This window comes from Protopterus annectens, chromosome 12.part0 (assembly GCF_019279795.1).
Source record: "Protopterus annectens isolate FY-2018-M chromosome 12.part0, PAN1.0, whole genome shotgun sequence".
NCBI lineage: Eukaryota > Metazoa > Chordata > Ceratodontiformes > Protopteridae > Protopterus > Protopterus annectens.
The window spans coordinates 558,525,996-558,546,771 of NC_056746.1; the positions used below are offsets into that span (position 1 = coordinate 558,525,996).

Genomic DNA, 20,776 nt, shown 5'->3' on the forward strand with positions numbered 1-20,776 from the left:
TCCTTGGAGACTGAAAAGGGTGTGATTTCATACTCCTTGGCTCTTTGGTGGTATAGAAAAATTCTTCTGTTTTATTACCAAGACTGCCCCTTGGTTAGGGTGACTGCCTGACTGCTGATAAAGACTCGTTGGGTGTCTCCAGTGTGAGTGAAGCTGTCAGGAACTTTCCATTTGATAGTCCTGTACCTCTGAGTAAATAAATGTTTGTTTGGGTGAAGCAGGGCTGCACCCTGTGACACTCATGCACTGGCCCAGCAATCAAGGAGCCTCAGTCCTAACCACCACCACCAGTGAGGGGTGTCCATATAGGGAAAGGATAACATATACACACACACACACAGTAAAGTACCATTTCTCTTAAGAGCACACAGAGATCACAGTCAGTCTGGGGCTGGTTTCTCCCTTTCTCTCCAGGTCCCCAATAAGACTCCCCACTGACTCAGCTATAGGGTCCAGGTGTCAGCCTAGTGGGCAAGCTAAAACCCCCAGCACCCTCTCTGTCCAACCAGTGCTTCATGTCCCTGCCCAGGTAGCTGACACATACACACACACACACACACACACACACACACACACACACACACACACACTTTGAGATAAAAGTTTATACAACCACACAGACACTCCTGGGGAAGGATGGCACAGGTTCTTCAGCTGTGCCCCTTTTCTGCCCAGTCTAAAAGGTAGTACCAGCTGCTGCTACTCACTAATATCAGCTACTCAAAGGCCCTTCTGAAAGGGTATCCAGTTATTACTGTGCAATATTATTATCCAAATGGTAAGTGTGACTGAACAATCAATGCTTATTAGAGTGACTTGGTACAGTATCACTATATACATGCAATAATACCGTAGAAAAGTTCTGACATCACACAAAAACAAACTAGTCTAATCTTCCTATTTCCTAGTTATATCTAAAAGAGAAAGCAGTTCTAAAATAAACTTGCATACAGAACAGGCAGAGTGGTGAGTTGAATGTTCTCAAGACAAAATACTCTGAGCTCTCTGAATCTCTCTCTTTAAATTGATAACACAGAGCTGCTTCACATGACATCATTCTTCACACTTCTTTGGTATTCCCAGGCTAACAGAAACTACATTTACACTCTTTACACCTGGTCAGAAACCAGAGCAATAAAGGACATTTATACATGCAAATTCTAGCCATTAACTCTGATCTTAAAACAATAGGCAGGATGCCTCCCTCTAGACATATCGGCTCCGAATTTTGACATCAAAGACTGTCATAAAATGCCTGACTTAGCTTTCTTACAGCTGAGTGCACTGTTACATTTTTGCAATTCAATATCCAATGTAGTATTTTCACATTTAAAAGAACAAGTCTGTGGCTTACATTAATATTTACAAATGACAGAAAATTCTATCTGGCTAGGCTAGCAGCCTTTACCAATCTTCACACACCCATGTCAGCCTCCATTATTTCATGGTTATATTGTTTTTGGCAGCTATTTCTGTCTGATGTGACCTTGTATGTGGCAAGATTGTGGCCCAGCACAGGCTGGTAAGAGTTCCTTATTGGTGTGTTGCATTCCTGTCATCTTTCACAAATCCTTCCTTTCATGCGAACTTCATGACTAATGGTCTTGTTTGTCCCCCGAGTTGAACTCATTAGTTTTAAGACACTGATGTTTGTCTCTTGAAAAATTATATGTGATAATGTCAATGTTCACCTTCTTCTCACTGATGGGTTCAGATCCGACTCAGCCATTACCAAAACTTGTGGTCACAAACATTGCTGTTGGCCACCTCCCCTTTACCCAGAATGTACCTCACGCATTACCTCACATCTCGTTTGCTGCTTGGCAAAGAATGTTGGTCATCTTTTGCTCTTGGGCTTAGATAAGTGTTTTTGCTACTTATTATTCCATTATAACTACTTTTCTTGATAGTTCTTTACTCTAGAGTTATTTTTCACTGTCTTTCTCTTTAGCCTCTCTTCATTACCTTTTTAGGTAATCTTCACTACCATTGCTAGTAGACACCTTCACTCTCCTTTTTAGGGGTCTCTAAATCTTGTACTAATTGTTGGTGGTTGTCTTTTTCCCCTTTTTCCTGTCCCCAAAAAAAGACTAAATCCTTCCTAATTTCTCTTCTATCGTGGTGTGTGTGTGTGTGTGTGTGTGTGTGTGTGTGTGTGTGTGTGCGCACGCGTTCGGTCTGACTTTTTCTTGCCTGTTATGGCCAACAAACCAGACAAGCCTTTAGGCTGTGAAAAATGTGGCAAGAAAATGCCTCTAAGTGATTCACACACTAAGTGTGTGTGTATTGTTTAAGGGCATTACACTTCCAAGAAGACTGTAGCATGTGTCACGATTTAAACCAATGGGCCTTGGTTGGCCGTAAAAACAGATTGATGTTGAAAAGTGGTCTTCCTTTCTCTGAAGCCATTGCTGGTTTGGACTGTGCATCTTCTAGCCAGTCCAAACCTTAAAAACGCCACCCTTCAACTCCGAAAGATTCCTGGTAACCATCAAGCAAAAAAAAAAAATCTAAACTACTGGATTCATCAGGGCCTTCGGATCTGAGTGCATTTAAGGATGGTTCAGACAGATCCTCGGAGTGGTCAGGTCGTTCAGCTCTGACGAGATCAGATTGGATAAGTAGTCCAACATTGGTTGAGTTATTTCCCCCTTCTGATCTAGGCCTAGGTTTCCAGCTTATCTTCTCAGTCCATCAGAAGCCTCTCAGATGATGACGTAGACAGAATGGTACAAAGGCTCCTAAGCAATCCAATGCTGGCCAAAATTTGTCGGATCCGACTCCTCAGGCTTCGGATCCAACCAAGTGTCCAACCCAGATTCCTCTTAATCCTCTGACTTCCTGCCTAGCTTCGGAGTCGAGAGATCTGAGCATCCAGATCCATCTAGCATCTGATCAGAGAACTTCTCCTTCGGATCAGACGTTTGCCTTGAGTTCCAACTCTCTTTCAGTGTTGGAGAACTCTCAGAGCCATTTTCCACTGGTGGGGTTCGAGGATTGAATATGGACTCCAAGGCTTTCAGATCGGTCCCTGGTCCTCGGGGCTTTGGCTCATGTGAGTTCAGTTCCAGCTTCATCTTCGGACATTCTGTCTTCTGGAGCCAAGGGTGTGACTGCTCCGACTACTACTTTGATCCAGAGGCCCACTCAGTTCAGCAGCAGACTGCTTTCAGGGCTCTTAAGAGGGCTTTGGCTTCTCCAGCCTCTTGCACTGGGTCTTCTTCAGATCTTCAGACCCCCATTGTTCAGCCGGAGTGTCTTCCTTCTGGGCCATCTCTTCCACAGGTCAGCGAGAAACCTGGGCCTCAGGATGCCACAGTTGGTACCCACGCCTCTTCCGAAACTTCTTGGGAGTATCCCATCAAGGAGGTCCGTAGGAAGCGGACTTGCAAGAGGAAACATTTAGACTTGCCTGAAGAGTACGTCACCTCTGATACTGACACACTGGAGCAGGATGCATAAGGTAGGGAATTGCATGTGATGGAGCTTATTAATCCTGAAAATGATCAAAACTGTAAGGTAGTGGGGAATGACGCTAGTCAAAATTCTCACTGAAAAAAGTAAAACAAAAGAAAATGTGTGATGCACATATCCAAATTAATAGTGGAGGTCATGGATCTGCTTAAGAAATTTAGTTTACAGCAGGAGCTTAGATCACTGTCATATGAAGGTTGACAGTCTTGCTGCACAGGGTATGGACTCAGGATATACAGAATTTTAGTATAGCACAATACAAATCTTGGTTTTTCTGATCATGTCATGTGGAATTAGTAGTGACAAGCATTGTGCCAGAAACTATTATATTACAAGTGAAAGAAAATAATTCCAAAAGCATGTTTATTAACAGTGTGGCTTATTAATGCAACAAGACATATATGCCTTGACCTATATATAAAGTGGCACACAAGCCCTGAGAAATAGGAATGCGGTCTATAACATGTGAAGGTGTTCTACAGAGTCCAAAGTTAAGAATTCTGTAGTAGGAAGGCGATTTGTCCTGATAAAGAATGCATCTATTAATCTGAAAGGTGCTTGACATCCTTACAAAGTATTACACTTAAAATCAGTCTGTGTGGTATGACAGTTTACTGAAAATATAGCTTTAAGTGGACTGTGACCTACTGAAAAAAATGGAGGAAAAGTGCTTTAGAAAGCAAGTGGTTTACTTAAGTTTACACAGTCAGATATCTACAGATTTATTAAGAACTATAGTTACAAAGTAAGAAATCAACAGCCTAATGTTGCTTTGCGTAAAAAGTGGAAAGCCTTAAAGGAAAGTGAAGAATCCTCAGGATGCCTGCTGAAACCAGTCAGCAACCAAGCAGGCACCTCAGCCAGGGCAAAATCAATAGTCTTCAGTATGAAGAACCTAGAGTGATGTCTCCCGAATGTGAATAAAAGCCTTAACTATGGCAGAGTGACAGCCCAATGTCTCATTCACAAAATACTGAAGAGAAAGAAAGAAATGAACAATTATTATAGTATTAAACACTGGGACCAATATTAATATACCATAAGCTAGCATTTTTACTGACCCTCTTCTGTGTATCACATGGAGCAAAATCTGTACATTTGAAATATGGTCTTGGAGAAGGCACAACATTTTCAGTTACAGCTCTTATAGCAGACAAAGTATACTGCTGCAAATGGCAATTGATTGAGTAGAACTGTAAAAACAGAGAGGGGCACATTGATATCTGGGATAAGAACAGTAATAGTGAGAGACATAGGTACAATACCAGGCAATTGATTATGAGGATCATAAGATGCCTTACGACAGGCACCTTTAAGTAGGCAGACTTAGAAGTTCTTGCCCAATTAACAGCCCCCCCATCGACCCAAATGGTACACAATATCAACCTTGTGTAAATGTGCATCTACCCAACCATTAAGACTAGTCTTACATATGGTTAAAACAGTACTTTCTTTGACTTGTAGGAGTAACTTATTCCCTAGTCTATGAACACACTAATCAACAAAGCTGATTTTCATATTTTTTTTACTGTTTTTTTTTTTTTTTTTTTTTTTTAATTTTGCTGCATGGTCATAGTAGACTCTCAAAACGTTTGATAACTTCCTGGACTCCTGCATTCAACCACCAGCTTTCTCTATGTACCTTATTTCCATACATGGCTTGCCCACATATCTATTCTATAGTCTCTATATATGTTGTTTTGAAACACTGCAAAACAGCACGTAGAGGGGTCAAGTCTGATGAAACAGCTAAGGGATTTCGCTGTACTTAAATTTTTCAGAATGAATGCATTAATATCACTGATATGATGGCTAAGAATTTCCTGAAAAAGATTTACTATACGAGTTCCTAACATACTCGTATGACAGAAGAAGTTTGAAAAACTGCAGAGGGAAAGGCACACCTCTTCCTTTTATGGACACCAACTTATGAATGCTACAGGCAAGGAAAATAAAGTGGGCATGCCAACAACTGTTCTGTGTGACTCCCTACTGAAATGTCGACAGTCGCAAAAAAGATCAAAAATCCAGAAAAGCAAATTTTTTTGCAGGTCTAACAGCATTCTTTTCCTTGAAATGTTTTATGTTTTGCAAGTGGGCATCACCCCAACCTACATATACCAACTCCGAGAACAACATGTTGTTGTTGTTGTGTCTTTCGGCTTTTCCCAGTTAGGGGTCGCCACAGCGGAACTCCAGTCTGCTAATGATTGACAGTAGATTTTTACGTGTCGAGTTGCCAGCCCTGACGCACAACCTTCAACGAAGGTATGCCCATTCACGCACATCTCCCCACAGAAGACGCTTTAGCTGAGAATTGAACAGGACAACATCTTACTGTGAGGCGACAACGTTACCGCAGCACCACACCTTGGAGAAAAGGGAATATTCATCTGCTTATTTGTCCATTCAGTCTCCATATTTCAGGACTTGCTCTACCACGTCCCAACATTTCAAATAGTTAACATTCTGCACAGAAAGCCAGTCAGTGTTGCTTGAAGAACAGAAAGAGTTAGATGATGCAGCCTGCTGATTGAATACTCCTCTCAGGGCATCTCCACAGATTTCCCAGAACAGGTCTGGCAAGCTTGAGATTCACATCAATAAGCCAAAATCCACAACCATGGACTCTAAATCATATATCTCAGATGCATGTTCTACTCTCCCGAGCTTAAACAAAAGCACTGAAGACTGCCAATTCAGAACAAGGCTCCAGGACACTTGCATACTTTACCCTCTTTCTCAACAGACCAAACTAAAAGCTCAACTGTTCCTTCCCCCCTTCAGATTCGCTGACCATATTTATCGCAATCCCCTCCCCACATACACACTCTAAATACAACTGTTTTGACAAAATCATTAGTTGACATCAGCATCAACAAAATGGTGTCAGATTCAGTCATGTGAGAAGGCAAGTAGCTAGCTAGTTATATATATTTTGAACTTTAACCATCTGCCTGTATACCTCTCAACTTCAAAGTGCAAGAAATCTGGAGAAAGCCAGAAATAAAGGGGAGGCAAAGGCCCAAAATAGGGACAGATTTTAAATATTGCTCCTATAAACTTAAAAAGTTGTTAGAATAACAGATTTTGCATTATCATGTATTTTCTGAAGGATATCACGTCTGAAACTCAAATGTCTGTCATTATTTAGTGACTTCAATCTTCAATGATTTGCCAGAATATGGCAAATTTTATGATGAACAGACCAAGAATATGAGGCAAAAATCTGGACAGTTGAGAGGTGTGTCTTGCCTATCATTTGATCCCAAAACTGACAGAACATCCATCCATCATGCTGCTCAAGAGAAACATCAAAAAAATGAATGATGAAAAAGGAAAGGAATTAAGTTTAAAATAAAAATAATGCTAAATAATGATGGCACTTTCTGTGGCATTCAAAATTTTATGAAAGTACATATCAGACAATATACAGGTAGTAGAAGTTTCCCTTTCCTTATTAAGGAATGCAATATAACACAAGATGAAATAAGCTCTCAAAAAGCATTTTGATGTATCAAACATAGCTCAGGCAGAGTAGCAGATCCTCATGGCAAAACAACTACATTTACTGGAGAAAAGGTGCAGAGACATTCACATAACTGCAAACAAGTAGCATACGTTTGTGCATGAAAACAATGTGCAATTCAGTGTACATAACTATTACTTAGCTGATACGAGACAAAAAGGAGTTGCATAAAAATACCTGTTCAAAGAAGCCATGCTGCTCATATGCAATAGCTGTTGAAGTTTCAGGAAATTTGCATCGTTTTTGCCACAGGCCAGCCCACATGTCCTCCTCTTGTAATAATGAGTAAAGCTCTGCTAGTGAATCTAGGATTTCCTAAAACCAAAGTAAAACACAAGCAAATTTACAGTGACGTGCAGAATATTCGTTCCCTCGTACATGTACAGCTATATCATAGCACGGGTCTATATCACCACTTCGAATGGTGATAAGTTCAAACGCCCTTTGTTCGATCCGAAAAGTCCGATAGCCCTAAACCATGAAGTTACGGAACATCGATTTTTTTCCCAGGGAAAAAAATCGGTGGGCCGTCTTTGGGGCTTTGCTATTTCCTCCACTGTAGTGTGATCTCGGAGTTGGTATATTTAAGTAGGGGGGTGTGGGGGCAGTTTGTTTTAAAGTTGTGATTTTTTTTTTCACAGAGCAGCGATTTTTTCCCTTGGGGGAAAAAAAAAATCACTGTTCCGTGAGTTAGCTGTTTAGGATTTTCTGACTTTTCGGTTTGAACAAAGGGCGTTTGAACTTATCACCATTCGATATGGTGATATAGACCCTCATAGCACATGGTCATTTCCTAAGTTTGCCAGTACCTGTAAAAGAAACTGTAAAGTAGCTCAGACAGTGCATATGGAACACACAGCAGTTAAAGAATGTGGTTACTACTTGTGACTGACAATAAATTTTAATGTGACAGGTTCTAACAAGGCTTCAGGTGAACTTTTTATATCACCTGCAATTTTAAGTGTTTCTGAAAGAAAACCAGACAACATTCAGTCAGCAGATTATAAAAAAAAAAAAAAACCCACCACAAATGGCAGTACTTCAATCACCAAATCATTAGCAGCTGCCAAGCTAGAGGGGAGAGGTATTTTGGTATCGATCTGTGAAAACTCAGTGAGGAAGCCACTATCAAGTTTTCTACAGAGTTCTTGACTCCACAATCACGCAACTGTTGAGTTCCCATCTCAACTTCCCAGCTGCTCTCCTCCACCTATATTCAAACCTATGACTTGGTAATTCGGTATAGAAGTATCAAGTAATCCAATGAAAGTTTTCAAAAGCTTGACAATGTGCACATTCTTTTTAGGATATTTCCTTGTAAGCATTGCTTATGTACAGCCACTGTTTAATGGAACCACCAAGGACAAAGTATGACTAAAGAATAGTTGTGTAAAGTCTTACCATAACCATAGATGTCCCTCTCTTCACTGCTACAGCATTCTTAACCTGAGGGATCTCCCGCCTGAAGGCAACCAGACATCGCCCATTACACAAAAGTCTTATACTACTGTAGGGTACATGTAACGTCCCACTTAGGCTGCTGTTGGACATAGGCCATAAAAGCGACATATGCATGTACCATCCTCAGAATTGAATGTCCCAGGAGGGACGCCAGACTAACAATATAAAAGGTCAACACATCCAAGCAAAACAATAGACCGGGGGGAAGGAGGGAGAGAATACTACTACAGCAGTGAAGAGAAGCACATATATGGTTATGGTAGGATTTTACACAACTACTCTATGTCCTTCTATTCAATTGCTGCAATATTCTTAACCTCTGGGAGAGTGCCAATGTTCAAGAAGGAACGGAGGAGAAAGGAGCAGAGGAGCTCTCAATGAAGCCATGTAAAACAGTTTTGGCAACGCCAGCTCTGGATCTGGAAATGCCATCCAGTTTGTAGTGCTTGCTAAAGGTATGGCTAGACGACCAGGTGGTTATTTCAAGGATGGTGCTGTTATCTAAGCCCTTGAAGACTGCCTTAGAGAAAGCAAAAGCACTGGTAGAGTGGGCTTTCACTGGTGAAGGGAGTTTCTTTCCATGGAAAATGTAACAAAGGCAAACAGTCTATGAAATCCAAGAAGAAATATTCTGCTTGGAAATGGGTAAACCCAGAGCCCTGGGATGAAAGCTCACAAATAGCTGATCACATTTCCTGACAGCTTTAGCCTTGTCCAGATAAAACCTAAGTTATCTGTGTACATCTAAGGAGCGCAGTACCTTCTCACTGTGGTTTTGTAACAAGGGAAGAAGGTAGGTAACTGAGTGGATTATTTAAGGGATAATCCATTAACCACTTTAGGCATAAAGGAAAGGTTTGTTCTCACGGATACCCTATCCTTATGAAATATCAAGAAGGGGGGACACCGTCTGAAGCTCCGACACCCTTCACGCTGAGGTCAAGGCCACTAGTAAAACAGTTTTCCAAGAGCAATGTTTGAGGGAGGCTGAGGATGCAGCCTCAAAAGGGGCCTGGGTCAGTTTTGCTAGACCAAAATTAAGGTCCCAAGGAGAAGGAATAGGTTTCCTGGGAGGTCTAAGTGAAGGATGCCCTTAAAGAATTGTTTCACCGCAAATCTGGATGCCAGAGGGGGAGAAAGAGACAGACAAGCAGAAACAGCTGACATGTGCTTTGACAGAGGAGTAAACCAAGCCAGCAAAAAGCAATTCACACAACTAACACAGAACCACTGCTGTCAGTGGGTCTTCGTTCTTAGCGACACACCAGAGTGCAAATCTTTTTCACTTGGAAACACAAGATTTTCTGGTACTGGGTTTTCTGGCCTCCCGCAAAACCCTGAGCATGTACTCTGAGAATAGGTGTCTGAAGAGGGTTAGAATCCTATCACCCACACTGTCAGCTATAGCATTGACAGGTGTGGGTGTATTATGGATCCTTTGTTCTGTGTGAGTACATCCACTCTGCGGGGTAACTTTGTGGTGATGACCCCTGGCTAAATATAGGAGAAGGGGGAACCAGTGCTGTCTTAGCCAAAAGGGAATCACCAGCAAGATTTTTGGTTGGTCTTGTGGACCTTTGGTACTAAGAGGAAGAGAGAGGGAATGCATACAGAAATATCCCCTTCCAAGAGAAGGAAAGGGTGTCTGCTTTGCAAACCAGAGGACATGGGACACTGGCACAATATTTTGGAAGTTGTCTGTTCAGGGGGGAGGCAAATAAGTCTATCTGAGGAATACCTCATTGGTGGACTATATGCAGGAACATGTCCATGTGAAGCATCCATTCGTGGGGTAGAGTCAGGGATCTGCTTAAGGAGTTTGACATGAGATTCGGGTCTGAGGGAATGTACACTGCCCAAACTGCAATGTGGCATTGGGCCAGAAATTCCCATACCAGAAGTGCCAACCTGCACAGGAGATAGGAGATGGGATTTGCCCCCCCCACACACACACACACACACACTTGTTCACATAGCAGAGGACTGTCATATTGTCTGTGAACGGTTGTAAATGGCCTGGGCAAAGGAGAGGTTGAAATGCTTGTACAGCCAGTAGTAATGCTAGCATTTCCCTGATGTTTACAAATTCTGACTTTTGGGAAGGGTCCAAATACCCTGAACTGGGAATTTGCTCTTAGGCTGCTCCCCAACCCACATTTGATGCATCTGTGTACAGTTCTAGGACTGGGGTGAGAAGATGCAGGGATAGAGCAGTTCCCTCTTTAGGCAAGGAATGTGGGAGACTTGGTATTCTTGTGGGTGAGAGTGCTGAATCCACACTGATCTGAGGAACCACTGGAATATCCTCATGTGGAGTTTTGCCACTGGTACCATGGGGATTTTAGAAGCCATGAATCCCAGCATCCTGAGGAACTTCCTGGCTGAGACGTGAGTTATGGGGAGAAGGAAGTGAAAGAAGGACCGAAGGTCCTGCACCTTCTGAGGTGAAAGTGACAATCTCACAATATCTGTCTTTATTCAACAGCCGAAGAACTGTGGTCCTGTAAAGGACTGAGGACCGACTTCCTGTAACTGATGGTGAATTCCAGTTTCTTGAGGAGGGAAAGGAAATGGTGGCCTCTATGTTTCGGAAGTAGTGTGTGTTAATTTGGGGCCTTTAAAAGGTGAATGTCCAGGTGTGGGAAGATCTGGATGCCCAAAGGTCTGCAGTGTGCAATCAGTGGAGCCAGGCATTTTGTGATTACCCTTGTTGCTGCAGAAAGATCAAAGGGCAAGGCAGAGAACTGAAAATGCTAGGAACCCACAGAAAAATGCCAGAATTTCCTGAACCTGGGGTGAATGGGGATGTGAAGGTAAGCATCTTTTATATCTAGAAATGCTATGTATACTTGTGGGAAAATAACATCTGGAGTGTTAACATTCTGAAGGTAGGAACCTTTAGGAAGGTGTTGAGATGGGATAAATCCAGTACTGGTCTCCAGGGGCTATCCTTTCTGGGTACTAGGAACATTCTTGAACACAAGCCTTTTCTCCTTGAGGGCTGAGAGACCTTTTGAATGGAGCCCTATTACTGAAGCTCCAAAAGGAGTTCTGGGAATAGGGATAACTGCTCCCGGGGGGTTGAGGGATGCCCCTGAAGGTGGGGTGAAGTGCCAAATCATGAAATATCCTTTTCTGATCATGGAAAGAACCCAAGTGTCTTGGGTGATGCTTTCCCAGAACCCGTGAGCAGTGGACAGGTGAAGGGAAAGAGGGGGAACAGAGACATCAGCAGGATAGTCGCAGACTCCCTGCTTTATCAGGAAATGACTGCCTTTGTTGTGAAGATGGCTGAGAACTTCTAGGCTTCGGTTTTCTCTTTCCTCCTCTGGAAGACTTATTGGAGGGTGTTGAGTACAGCAATGGATGAAAACAGGCTTTGAAGGGAAATGCCTGTGAATCCTGGGCGCAGGAGAAACTAGGATGTGTTTCAACTCCTTGAGTTCCTTGTTGTTTCCTGTAAGAACTTAAATAGGTAGGTTGCTGCCCTACCAAATAAGGTTGAATTGTCTAGTGGTGCATCCATTAACTTAGATTTGAAGTCATTCTGGTGGAGCTGTAGCCTGAGCCAGGAAACTCTTCTAAGAACTGAACCAGTGGTAGCTGCCTTGGCACCAGCCTCAGCAGCATCATAGCTGTATTTAATGGAATGTTTGACCTGGGAGGCAGCTCCCAGTATAGAAAGAGCCAAGGCTTTTCCCTCGGAGTCTGGAAGATTTGCAATGGCATTAGATGCCGGAGACAAAAGCTCTAAGGCATACTTTGTCATATATGTCTTGTAACTAATAGCCCTGAAAGCCAAGGGTGACTGACATATAGGCCTTTTTACCTATTCTTTGTCTGATGGAAGAAGATTAGAGGAAGGAAGCATCTGAGAAGGTTTGCCTATAGCTACAGAAATGACTGCTGGGTCTGCAGCAGGGCACCTGAAGAGGAACTTACAATCCTCAGGGACCTTGTAGAAGCAGTCTGGCTTCTTGGGGGTTGGGGGCTAGAGCCTGAGAATCTGGAGCACTCTGGAAAGCATCCAGAAATGCAGGATGCACAGGAGGAACTGCTAAGGAGCAAAGGACATCAACTGGTAGTAGCTGATAACATCTTTTCTGGGCTTCTGAAATTTGGGAAGTATCCCATTTGAAGTGTTCTCCCATTTTCAGGACAGTTTCATCACAATATATCTCCTCCACTCGGGAGTCAGCACCTGTTGACTCCTCTTAAGGGGAAACATATTCCTGGGGGAGGAAGGGATTTGCATGGAAAAATCCAGAGATTCTTCTTCATCAAAGAAAAAAAATCAGATGAGTCATTGTCCTTAATTCTTTTTTGAGAAGGCTGCAAAGTAGCTGTAGGAGCAGGCTGAGAGGAAGGCAGTTTGAGTGCAATGAAGGCGTGAAATATAGTTTGAGAAAAAGCTGGTCAATTTGAAGAAGCCTCTTTGGTAGAAGACAAATGAGGTCTTTCATCTTTTTCTTTGCAGGTGAAACAAGCCTATGCAAAGCTGGAGGACTGGACAAAGATCTACATTCAAATGTATCAAACTGTAACTCTTCTCTTGCTTAGGTGTGAGGTACCCCCCCCCCCCGGACCCTTCAGAGTTTCAAGCCTAGATGTCTGTTCTACTTCCATAGAAGTGCTCACAGCCGAAGTCAATGAGGCCTCAGAACCGGGCGCAGACTGTGAATCCATGCCTGAAACTGGATGAACCTCCGGGAGAAAAGCTGGATGTTGGAGGTGCAGCGGAAGCCACAAGTCGAGGTATCTTGGACTTGTGCTTCACCAGCTTGGCACCAAACCCTGAAGTACCCTCCATACACTTAACTAGTAACTTAAGCAACTGGTTCTCTAAATATATAGAAAGACAGGCAAGCCTGCTTCTAAGAGTCTTTGGAATGAAGGAAAGGCAAATGCTACAGGACTAGTGGTCGTGATTAGGGCCAAAACAAAAAAGACACTGAGAATGGCTGTCATTATGTGGAATTCGTCTCCCACACTGGCACCTGCCCTTTTTGGATGACTTAACCAAAAACAGTAGTAAGAGAAAAAATTTCCCCAATGGAGCACTTATCTGGCAAAAGGTTGAAGTCGCAAGCATTGAAAGGATCAGACCGATGGTCAGAATGGTATTCTGACTGACAGCAGATAAGTTCCGGGGATATTGGTCTATGTCTGACAACAGCCTATGTATGACGTCCCAAGTACCCTACAGAAATATAAGACTTTTGTATATTGGCCGACGTCAGGTCACCTTTAGGCGGGAGATCCCTCAGGTTAACAATATTGCAGCAAGTGAACAGGACAACAAATTATTTCAGCAATTCACTTTTCTGAGTGCCTTGCTAAATCTAGTCTACGTCTGAGTAGTACAGGATTGTACTACCATCCAAAGTACATCTTCTCTTTATAAAAATAACTTCACAGCATTCAACAAAGCCAACAAAAACACATTTTTCTCCTTTCAAATCAAAACATTTTATTGCTATATCTACTTCTGATCATAAAAGCAATTCCCTCCATAATGGAGTCAGATAAATTAATTTTACTAAACCCTCCAAAAGTTGTATCCACTCTTCTTTCTATACATATTTGGGCATGAGAGGGAAACAGTATAGCCATACTGAGGCCCATTGTATATACAACCTATTGAACAATAGGGTGCAATTATGAGCTGTCAGTGTTCTTATACCAGCTATACACTTAATACTAATACACATAATTAAATGAGCCCAACATAATAATCTATAAATAACTTACACTGCTTATTAATCTCAGCTGTGATTAGGAACAGGAGCAATTAAATCAATAGAAAAAGAACACCTTTTCACTCAAGCTATTTTCGCACTACATTAAGTTTTCATTTTTCTTCATTTAATAGTTAATTATTCAGTGCTGAAGACTAGCGTTAGTGCAAATTTCTCCTTACTCTACTCGAACCAGATTCCATCCACTCACAAACTCTTTTCCCACTTCTGCACATGGCATCAGGGTATCACTATAACAGTGACCATCATCTAGAACCATGGTTTATACACCAGTGGATAGATAGTCCCTGCCACAGTAGTTCTTCCATTTCACACACTCACACCTATCCTATAGTCAATTTAGACTGTTTAAGCCACCTAATGCATATCTTTGTAATGTAGGAGGAAAGTAGAGCACCCAGAGGAAACCCATGCAGACACAAAGAGGACATGAAGACTCCACACAGATGGCATCCCAGCAGAGACTCGAAACAAGGAACCTCTTGCTGTGAGGCGACAACACTAACCACTGCACCATTTTGCCAGCCACTACTCCAACCGAACTGAACCCCCTCCCCATACATTCTGTCTCAAAATTGCACAAAGTATCAGACATCAACCAGCCCCATTGTGAAAAGTACTTCAGTAACTATTTTCAGGGTACCTAATCAGATCCAAGTCATTCCACTTTATGCACCAGCATCCATCTTTTCTTTTCATATTGTTTTGTTTCTACCCTCCCACTAACCATTAACTCCCCCAAGCCATTCAAATGGCATTTTGTTTCCCCTGATATAAGCACCCTAGGTGAACTGGAAGTGGTCATGTCAAACGCACAGAGCAAGGTATTCTACTTATGGCCATAATTTCATGTGCCTGGAGAGAATGCATTGTTCCTGGTGGAAATGCAATGGGTGTAGTGCAGGACTATCTGGAATAAGCACATCTTGATTAGACATCCCATCTCCACCAGGGAAATCTGTGCACTCTTTGTGCCCTGAACGTGCCCCACCCTCCCTCCTGAGAAAGTGGAGTATGCTCAGCCCATTCACTTTTCTTCCTCCCCAGCCAGCTCCAGCAAGTAATTAAGTCATAATCAAACTCCAGTCATCTGGGTTATAGTCATGGCTTCAGCCATCTTCATCAGTGGTGTTGTTAGATGCCATCTATTAGCTAAGGAAAAAGATATTTATTGTAACAAACTGGAGGTAAACTTGCTACAAAAATATCAAACATATCAGTGCCACAGACAAAGCCCTGATTATGTTTCTGGTGATCTTAATTCGATTAGGCGGCTTGGGTGCCTGGAACAGCTGTCTGGGAAGAAGCAAAGAGGTGTAAATGGTTGCTGCTGGCTTACCTATCCTGGGGAGTGGGAAGTAGCTTGGGCCCTCCATACCAGGTGTTTCAACCATAATGTACTGGCTCTAGGGAGGCCTGTGTTGCCATGGTGCACTTGCGCCAGTAAGCTGAGGTGTCCTCGGAGGGAAGCAACTGCAAAGCTTGGTGAGCTGTTAATGGAAAGAGGATGCTCCACCTGTATGTCTGATATCATTCAAAAAAGGTGAACAAAATGCAAGATGTGGGAATCTAACATTTCAGAAGTGTTAGCAGACCACATCATTACAAATGCAACTGGTGAAACTAAAGATGAGGAAAGTTTAGATGCACCTCCTTCTGATTCAGGCTTGTTGCTCCTGCAATCTAATTGTAAATGTTCTGGAGCTATAAAGTACAGTTGTGTACACTTACCATAAATGTAGATGTTAGAGTGTATTCACTGTTGCAGTCATCACACTTGGGCTATCTGCTTGCAGTAGCCATCAGTCGGCCTGATTAACAAAGTCTTGGGTCCTGCGTCGGTTGCTGTCCCTTCTTCCGTGACGTCAGGTCATCAGGGGGTATAAAACATGCAGCCGACGCCATTACGTCAGTTTTACTTGCCCCAGATGTCAGGTGCCCCCCTAATGGGAAGCAATTAAATCTATAAATAAACAAGGTTATACCTCCAACAAAAAAGCAAATACATCAAAAAGCTTTTGAGCATAGTAAAGGAGTGTAGAGGTATAGCCAAAAGAAGTAAGGGGACTAGAGGGAGGGTAACCAGGACTGTAACAGTGAATACACTTGAACATCTACATTTATGGTAAGTGTACACAACTGTACTACGTTCTTTGTGTTTCACTGTTGCAGTCATCACATTTGGGTAGATTCCTAAAGCTAAGGATGGGAGGAGGAATTTAGATAGCATTAGGACCAGCTATAAGACCCCGCAAGACTGCAGTGGCAAAGCCAGCTCTGGATTTAGAAAAAATTGGCAGATGGTAATGCTTGGTGAAAGTATGTACAGAACTCCAGGTAGCAGCTTCTAAGATGTCCCTGGTAGGGATGCCTCTGAGAAAGGCTATAGAGGTAGATGCAGCCTGGTTGAGTGGGGTCTGTTCCCCTCTGGGATAGGTTTTCCATGGTGCTTGTAGCAGAAATGAAAGCAATGGTCTATCCATTGGAAATGGTTTGTTTTGAAAAAGCCTTACCCTCTGCCCCTGCAGCAAATGCCACCAGTAGTTGTTCAGACTTCCTTTGAGGTTTAGTCCTGTCCAAGTAGAATCAAAGCTGTCTGTGCACATCTAAGGAGTGAAGTATCCATTCCCCTTTGTTCTGTGTATTAGGAAAGAAAGTTGGCAAATGAATGGAATGATTAAGGGCCACACTGGATACCACCTTGGGCATGAAGGAGGGATGGGTTCTGAGGGACACCATGTCCGCATAAAAGATGATGAAAGGCTCCACTGCCATAAGTGCCTGTAATTTAGATACCTTCTTGCTGAAGTGATTGCTAAAAGGAAAGCTGTTTTCCAAGAAAGGAATTTTAAGTCTGCAGTAGCAGCTGGCTCGAAAGGAGGAAGAGTGAGTTTCTCCAATACTAAGTTAAGGTCCCAGGCTGGAGTTGGAGCTCTCCTGGGTGGTCGTAAATTTTTGGCCCCTCTGAGAAACTGCTTGAGCAATGGATGAGAGAAGAGGGGAGATTCTGTGTTATAATGAGCTGAAATGGCTGAGGTGTGAATTTTATAGGTTCATAGGTTCATACTAGGTTATCTGCCCTAGGGCATTTATAAGCCTAGCCAGAATGTGTTTGGCTTTCGCCACCCATTTTAAATTAATTTTGCTATGCCCATTTTTGAGGTTAGTATACTGTGCCTCTGTCTAACAGTGACACAGAAGTCATACCCGGGGTAAACCTACGATCTCCCATCCACTCATCAAGATTCCTCTTGAAGAGAGTCAATGAGGGACTCTGCCTAACCTGGACTGGGATTTTATTCCAGAGTGAAGGGAGCCTCTGGGTTATGAATCTGTCCCTCCAGCATGTCCTATTTATTTCAGTGCTGTGGTTCAAGTCTCTCGAGCGTGTAGCTCGATAGGATTTGGATTTTCTGAGGTGCAGCATGTCCATTAATTCCGGGTTGGACATGGCTTTATACATCAGGCACAGATCGCCTCTGAACAAGCGGTATGCCACTGAGTAGAGCTGGAGTTTCTTTAACCGGGCAGCATATGGCATCTGTTTGAGCCCTTTGATCCTCTTGGTGAGGTACTTTTGGGGTCTTTCCAGTTGCTGCAGGTGTCTGGTAAGGTACATCCCAAAAGGGCATTGTACTCAATTATGGGCCTGATGAGGGATGAGTAAAGAGGCACGATGACCTCCCCTGATCTAGATGTGAATCCCTTCATGATTAGGTGGGCTATATAAAATGTTTTTCTAACCACTTTGGCCACGTGGTTGTCAAATGAGAGATTGCTATCAACTTGGGTCCCCAGGTCCCTAATTACTTCTTCTGTACTTAATGGATTACCACCTATGTGGTAATTTGTGGGCAGTTTGTTTTTGCCAAAGGGGATGACTATACACTTTTTGGCGTTTAGCTTGAGGCCATGGCTCTGGCACCAGTTGTCTGTTTCTATGAGGCCCTTTTGGAGGATGCTTGTGTCGGCTGGAGAGTCTATTATGGCGCCCAGTTTGCAGTCATCTGCGAACTTGGTCAGCCACAGTCCTTCTGTGTTGGCCTGTACCTCCGAGAAATAAATACTGAACAAGAGAGGTCCCAGGACTGAGCCTTGTGGGACGCCACTTGTAACTGGTTTGGAGTCTGACATGGCTCCAGCAATTCTAACCTGTGTTCTGTCCTTGAGCCAGTTTGCAACCCATCTAGTGACATAGGGGTTTATATTTAAGCTGGTGAGCTTACCTATAATGCCCGAGTGGGGTATTGTATCGAAGGCTTTTGCAAGGTCCAGGTAGGCTGTGTGGACCACCTTCCCCTCGTCAATGGCCTTGGTGACTGTTTCAAAGAAATCAACCAGGTTTAAGAGGCAGGATCTGCCCTTAACAAAGCCGAACTGGGTAGGATCCAGTGTCTGTAGGTCCCCAATATCTTTATTTATGAGGTCCATGATTATCCTTTCCATAGCTTTGCAGACCAAGCTAGTCAGGCTTATGGGGTGATAGTTTCCAGGATCCGTTGAGGCACCACCTTTGTGGAGAGGGACCACAGTTGCTGTACGCCACTCTTTGGGTACATATCCTGTAGTAAGGCTGAGATTGAACATATGTTTGGGTTTAGCTCTTCTTGGAGTTCATGTAGGACGCAGCCCGGGACACCGTCTGGTCCCATTGATGCTGTGTTTTTTGCTTTGGAGAGGGCGGCTCTTACCTGAGCATCCGAAATGTCAGGGGGGCAGCACTCTGCTGAAATAGACATTTGCCCTTTTGGTGGGGGGGGGGGGGGGCGGGGGGAGAAGTTTGCGCTGAACCTGTCAGCTAGGATGTTGGCAATGTCTGTGGGTTCGGTGTATTTTTTGTCATTATGGACTAATTCTGAGCATATCTGGGAATTACCACCCGGGTTCCTAACATAACTAAAGAAAGCCTTGTGATTATCCTTAGTGTCCTGTGCAATTTTTCTCTCGAAGCTGGCCTTAGACGATTTTATGAGTGCCCGTAGTTTTTTGCTAATACTGATCAGAGATGCCTTCCATTTTGGAATTTTGCTCTATCATTTAGTAGCTTCCTCCTTCTATTGTATAGCTTGTTTATGGCTGGGGTCCACCAGACAGGCAGTCTGCCTTTGGAGGATTGGGTCTTGGTTTTATTTGGGATCGCATGATCCATGCATTCCTGAAGTTGTTCATAGAATGCGTTTATAAAGGATTCTGCGGTCTGGGCCGTATTTTCCACAGGCCCGGGGGCTTTGAAGGATTCCACCTCAGTTTTGAGGAGTGTGAAATTTGCTTTAGAGAAGTTTTTCACTGTGGTTTTCTGGGCAGGGGGTGGTGTCGGGATGTGAACATCCAGTGAGATTAGTTTATGGTCTGATCTTACCAGTGAGGGATACACTTCTGGTCTGGAGCATAGTCCCCATGTTGGTGATGATCAGGTCCAGTATGTTTTCCCCTCTTGTGGGAGTGGTAACAAGTTGTTCCATAGCATTTGAGTTTATAAATTCTAGGAACCTTTGGGCTAGGGTGTTGGAGCTAGAGTAATGCTCCCAGTCTATGTTTGGGTAGTTGAAGTTGCCCAATATAATGGTGTTTGGAGAGACCTTCATATTTTCCAGTGTTCTCATGAAGGCCGAGTGGGGTTCCTGGGTTAGGGAGGGTGGTCTGTAGCAGGCTATAAACTGGAAGGCAGTTTTACCCACTGTTAGTTGCACATGGATAGTCTCTGATGCTTCTTGCTGTGCCACCAACCTGGAGGTGTGGGTATCTTTGACGAATATTGATACTCCCCCTCCTTTTGTGGGTCGGTCCAAGTTTTGGGGCCGAAAAGCATGGTATGAGGTATAACCTGGTAGTGCTGGGGTGCTCTCGGGATCCTTGAACCAGGTCTCTGCTACTGCACAGATATCGATTTTCTCCATGCTAAGGAGAGTTTCGAGTGCGTGCATCTTGAGGTTTAGACTTCTGGCGTTGAGTAGCATTACTCTTAGTTTCTTATCCCTTGTGATACCTATGGAGGTGGGTTTGTCTTTTGAGCCTTGCCTAAAAAAGTCACTATGGGGGTAGCAAGAGCCTTTGCCAATATCCGAAAGCCCAGGGGTGACAGGTGCAGGCCGTCCCTAGCGAAGCATCGTGGCTTGTCAAGCATGTCATCCCAGGCTGACCGGCATTGGATCCCCTTTGAATGACACCAATAATTAAGCCAATTGTTGAAATTGATCATCTTGTCTTCATATTGTGGCATCATTCTTGGTGAGGGTAAGATGCTACTCAAGGTCAGGGTCATACCGGCCTGGGCCACATGCTCAGAGAGCTCCTCTATGTCTCTTTTCATGTAGTCCAGGGAGGTACGTCTCAGGTCATTCACACCAGCATGGACAATGACTGAGTCATATTTGTACTTGCCTTGGAGTGACCTGAGTGCTTGTGTTATGTGGCGGATCCTAGCGCCCGACAGGCAGCTCACCGTGACCTTCTCCTTGTTCAGCCTGGTCAGCGGGACGTCAGTGTGCCTGATGATACAGTCACCTATTACAAGTGTATCAGGTGTGTTGTTTAGCCTTAAGGGCTGTGACTG

At 43.5% G+C, this 20,776-nt stretch overlaps 1 protein-coding gene across 1 annotated transcript in view; it reads right to left on the bottom strand.

The window, feature by feature from the left end:
- The window catches only part of LOC122816707 (transformation/transcription domain associated protein), a gene marked incomplete in the record, with an annotated part of 2,794,447 nt that overhangs the window by 689,047 nt on the left and 2,084,624 nt on the right, over positions 1 to 20,776 (bottom strand). Inside the window, 1 exon segment of the mRNA XM_044089697.1 lies at positions 7,181 to 7,318. Coding sequence (XP_043945632.1) covers positions 7,181 to 7,318 — 138 coding nt within the window.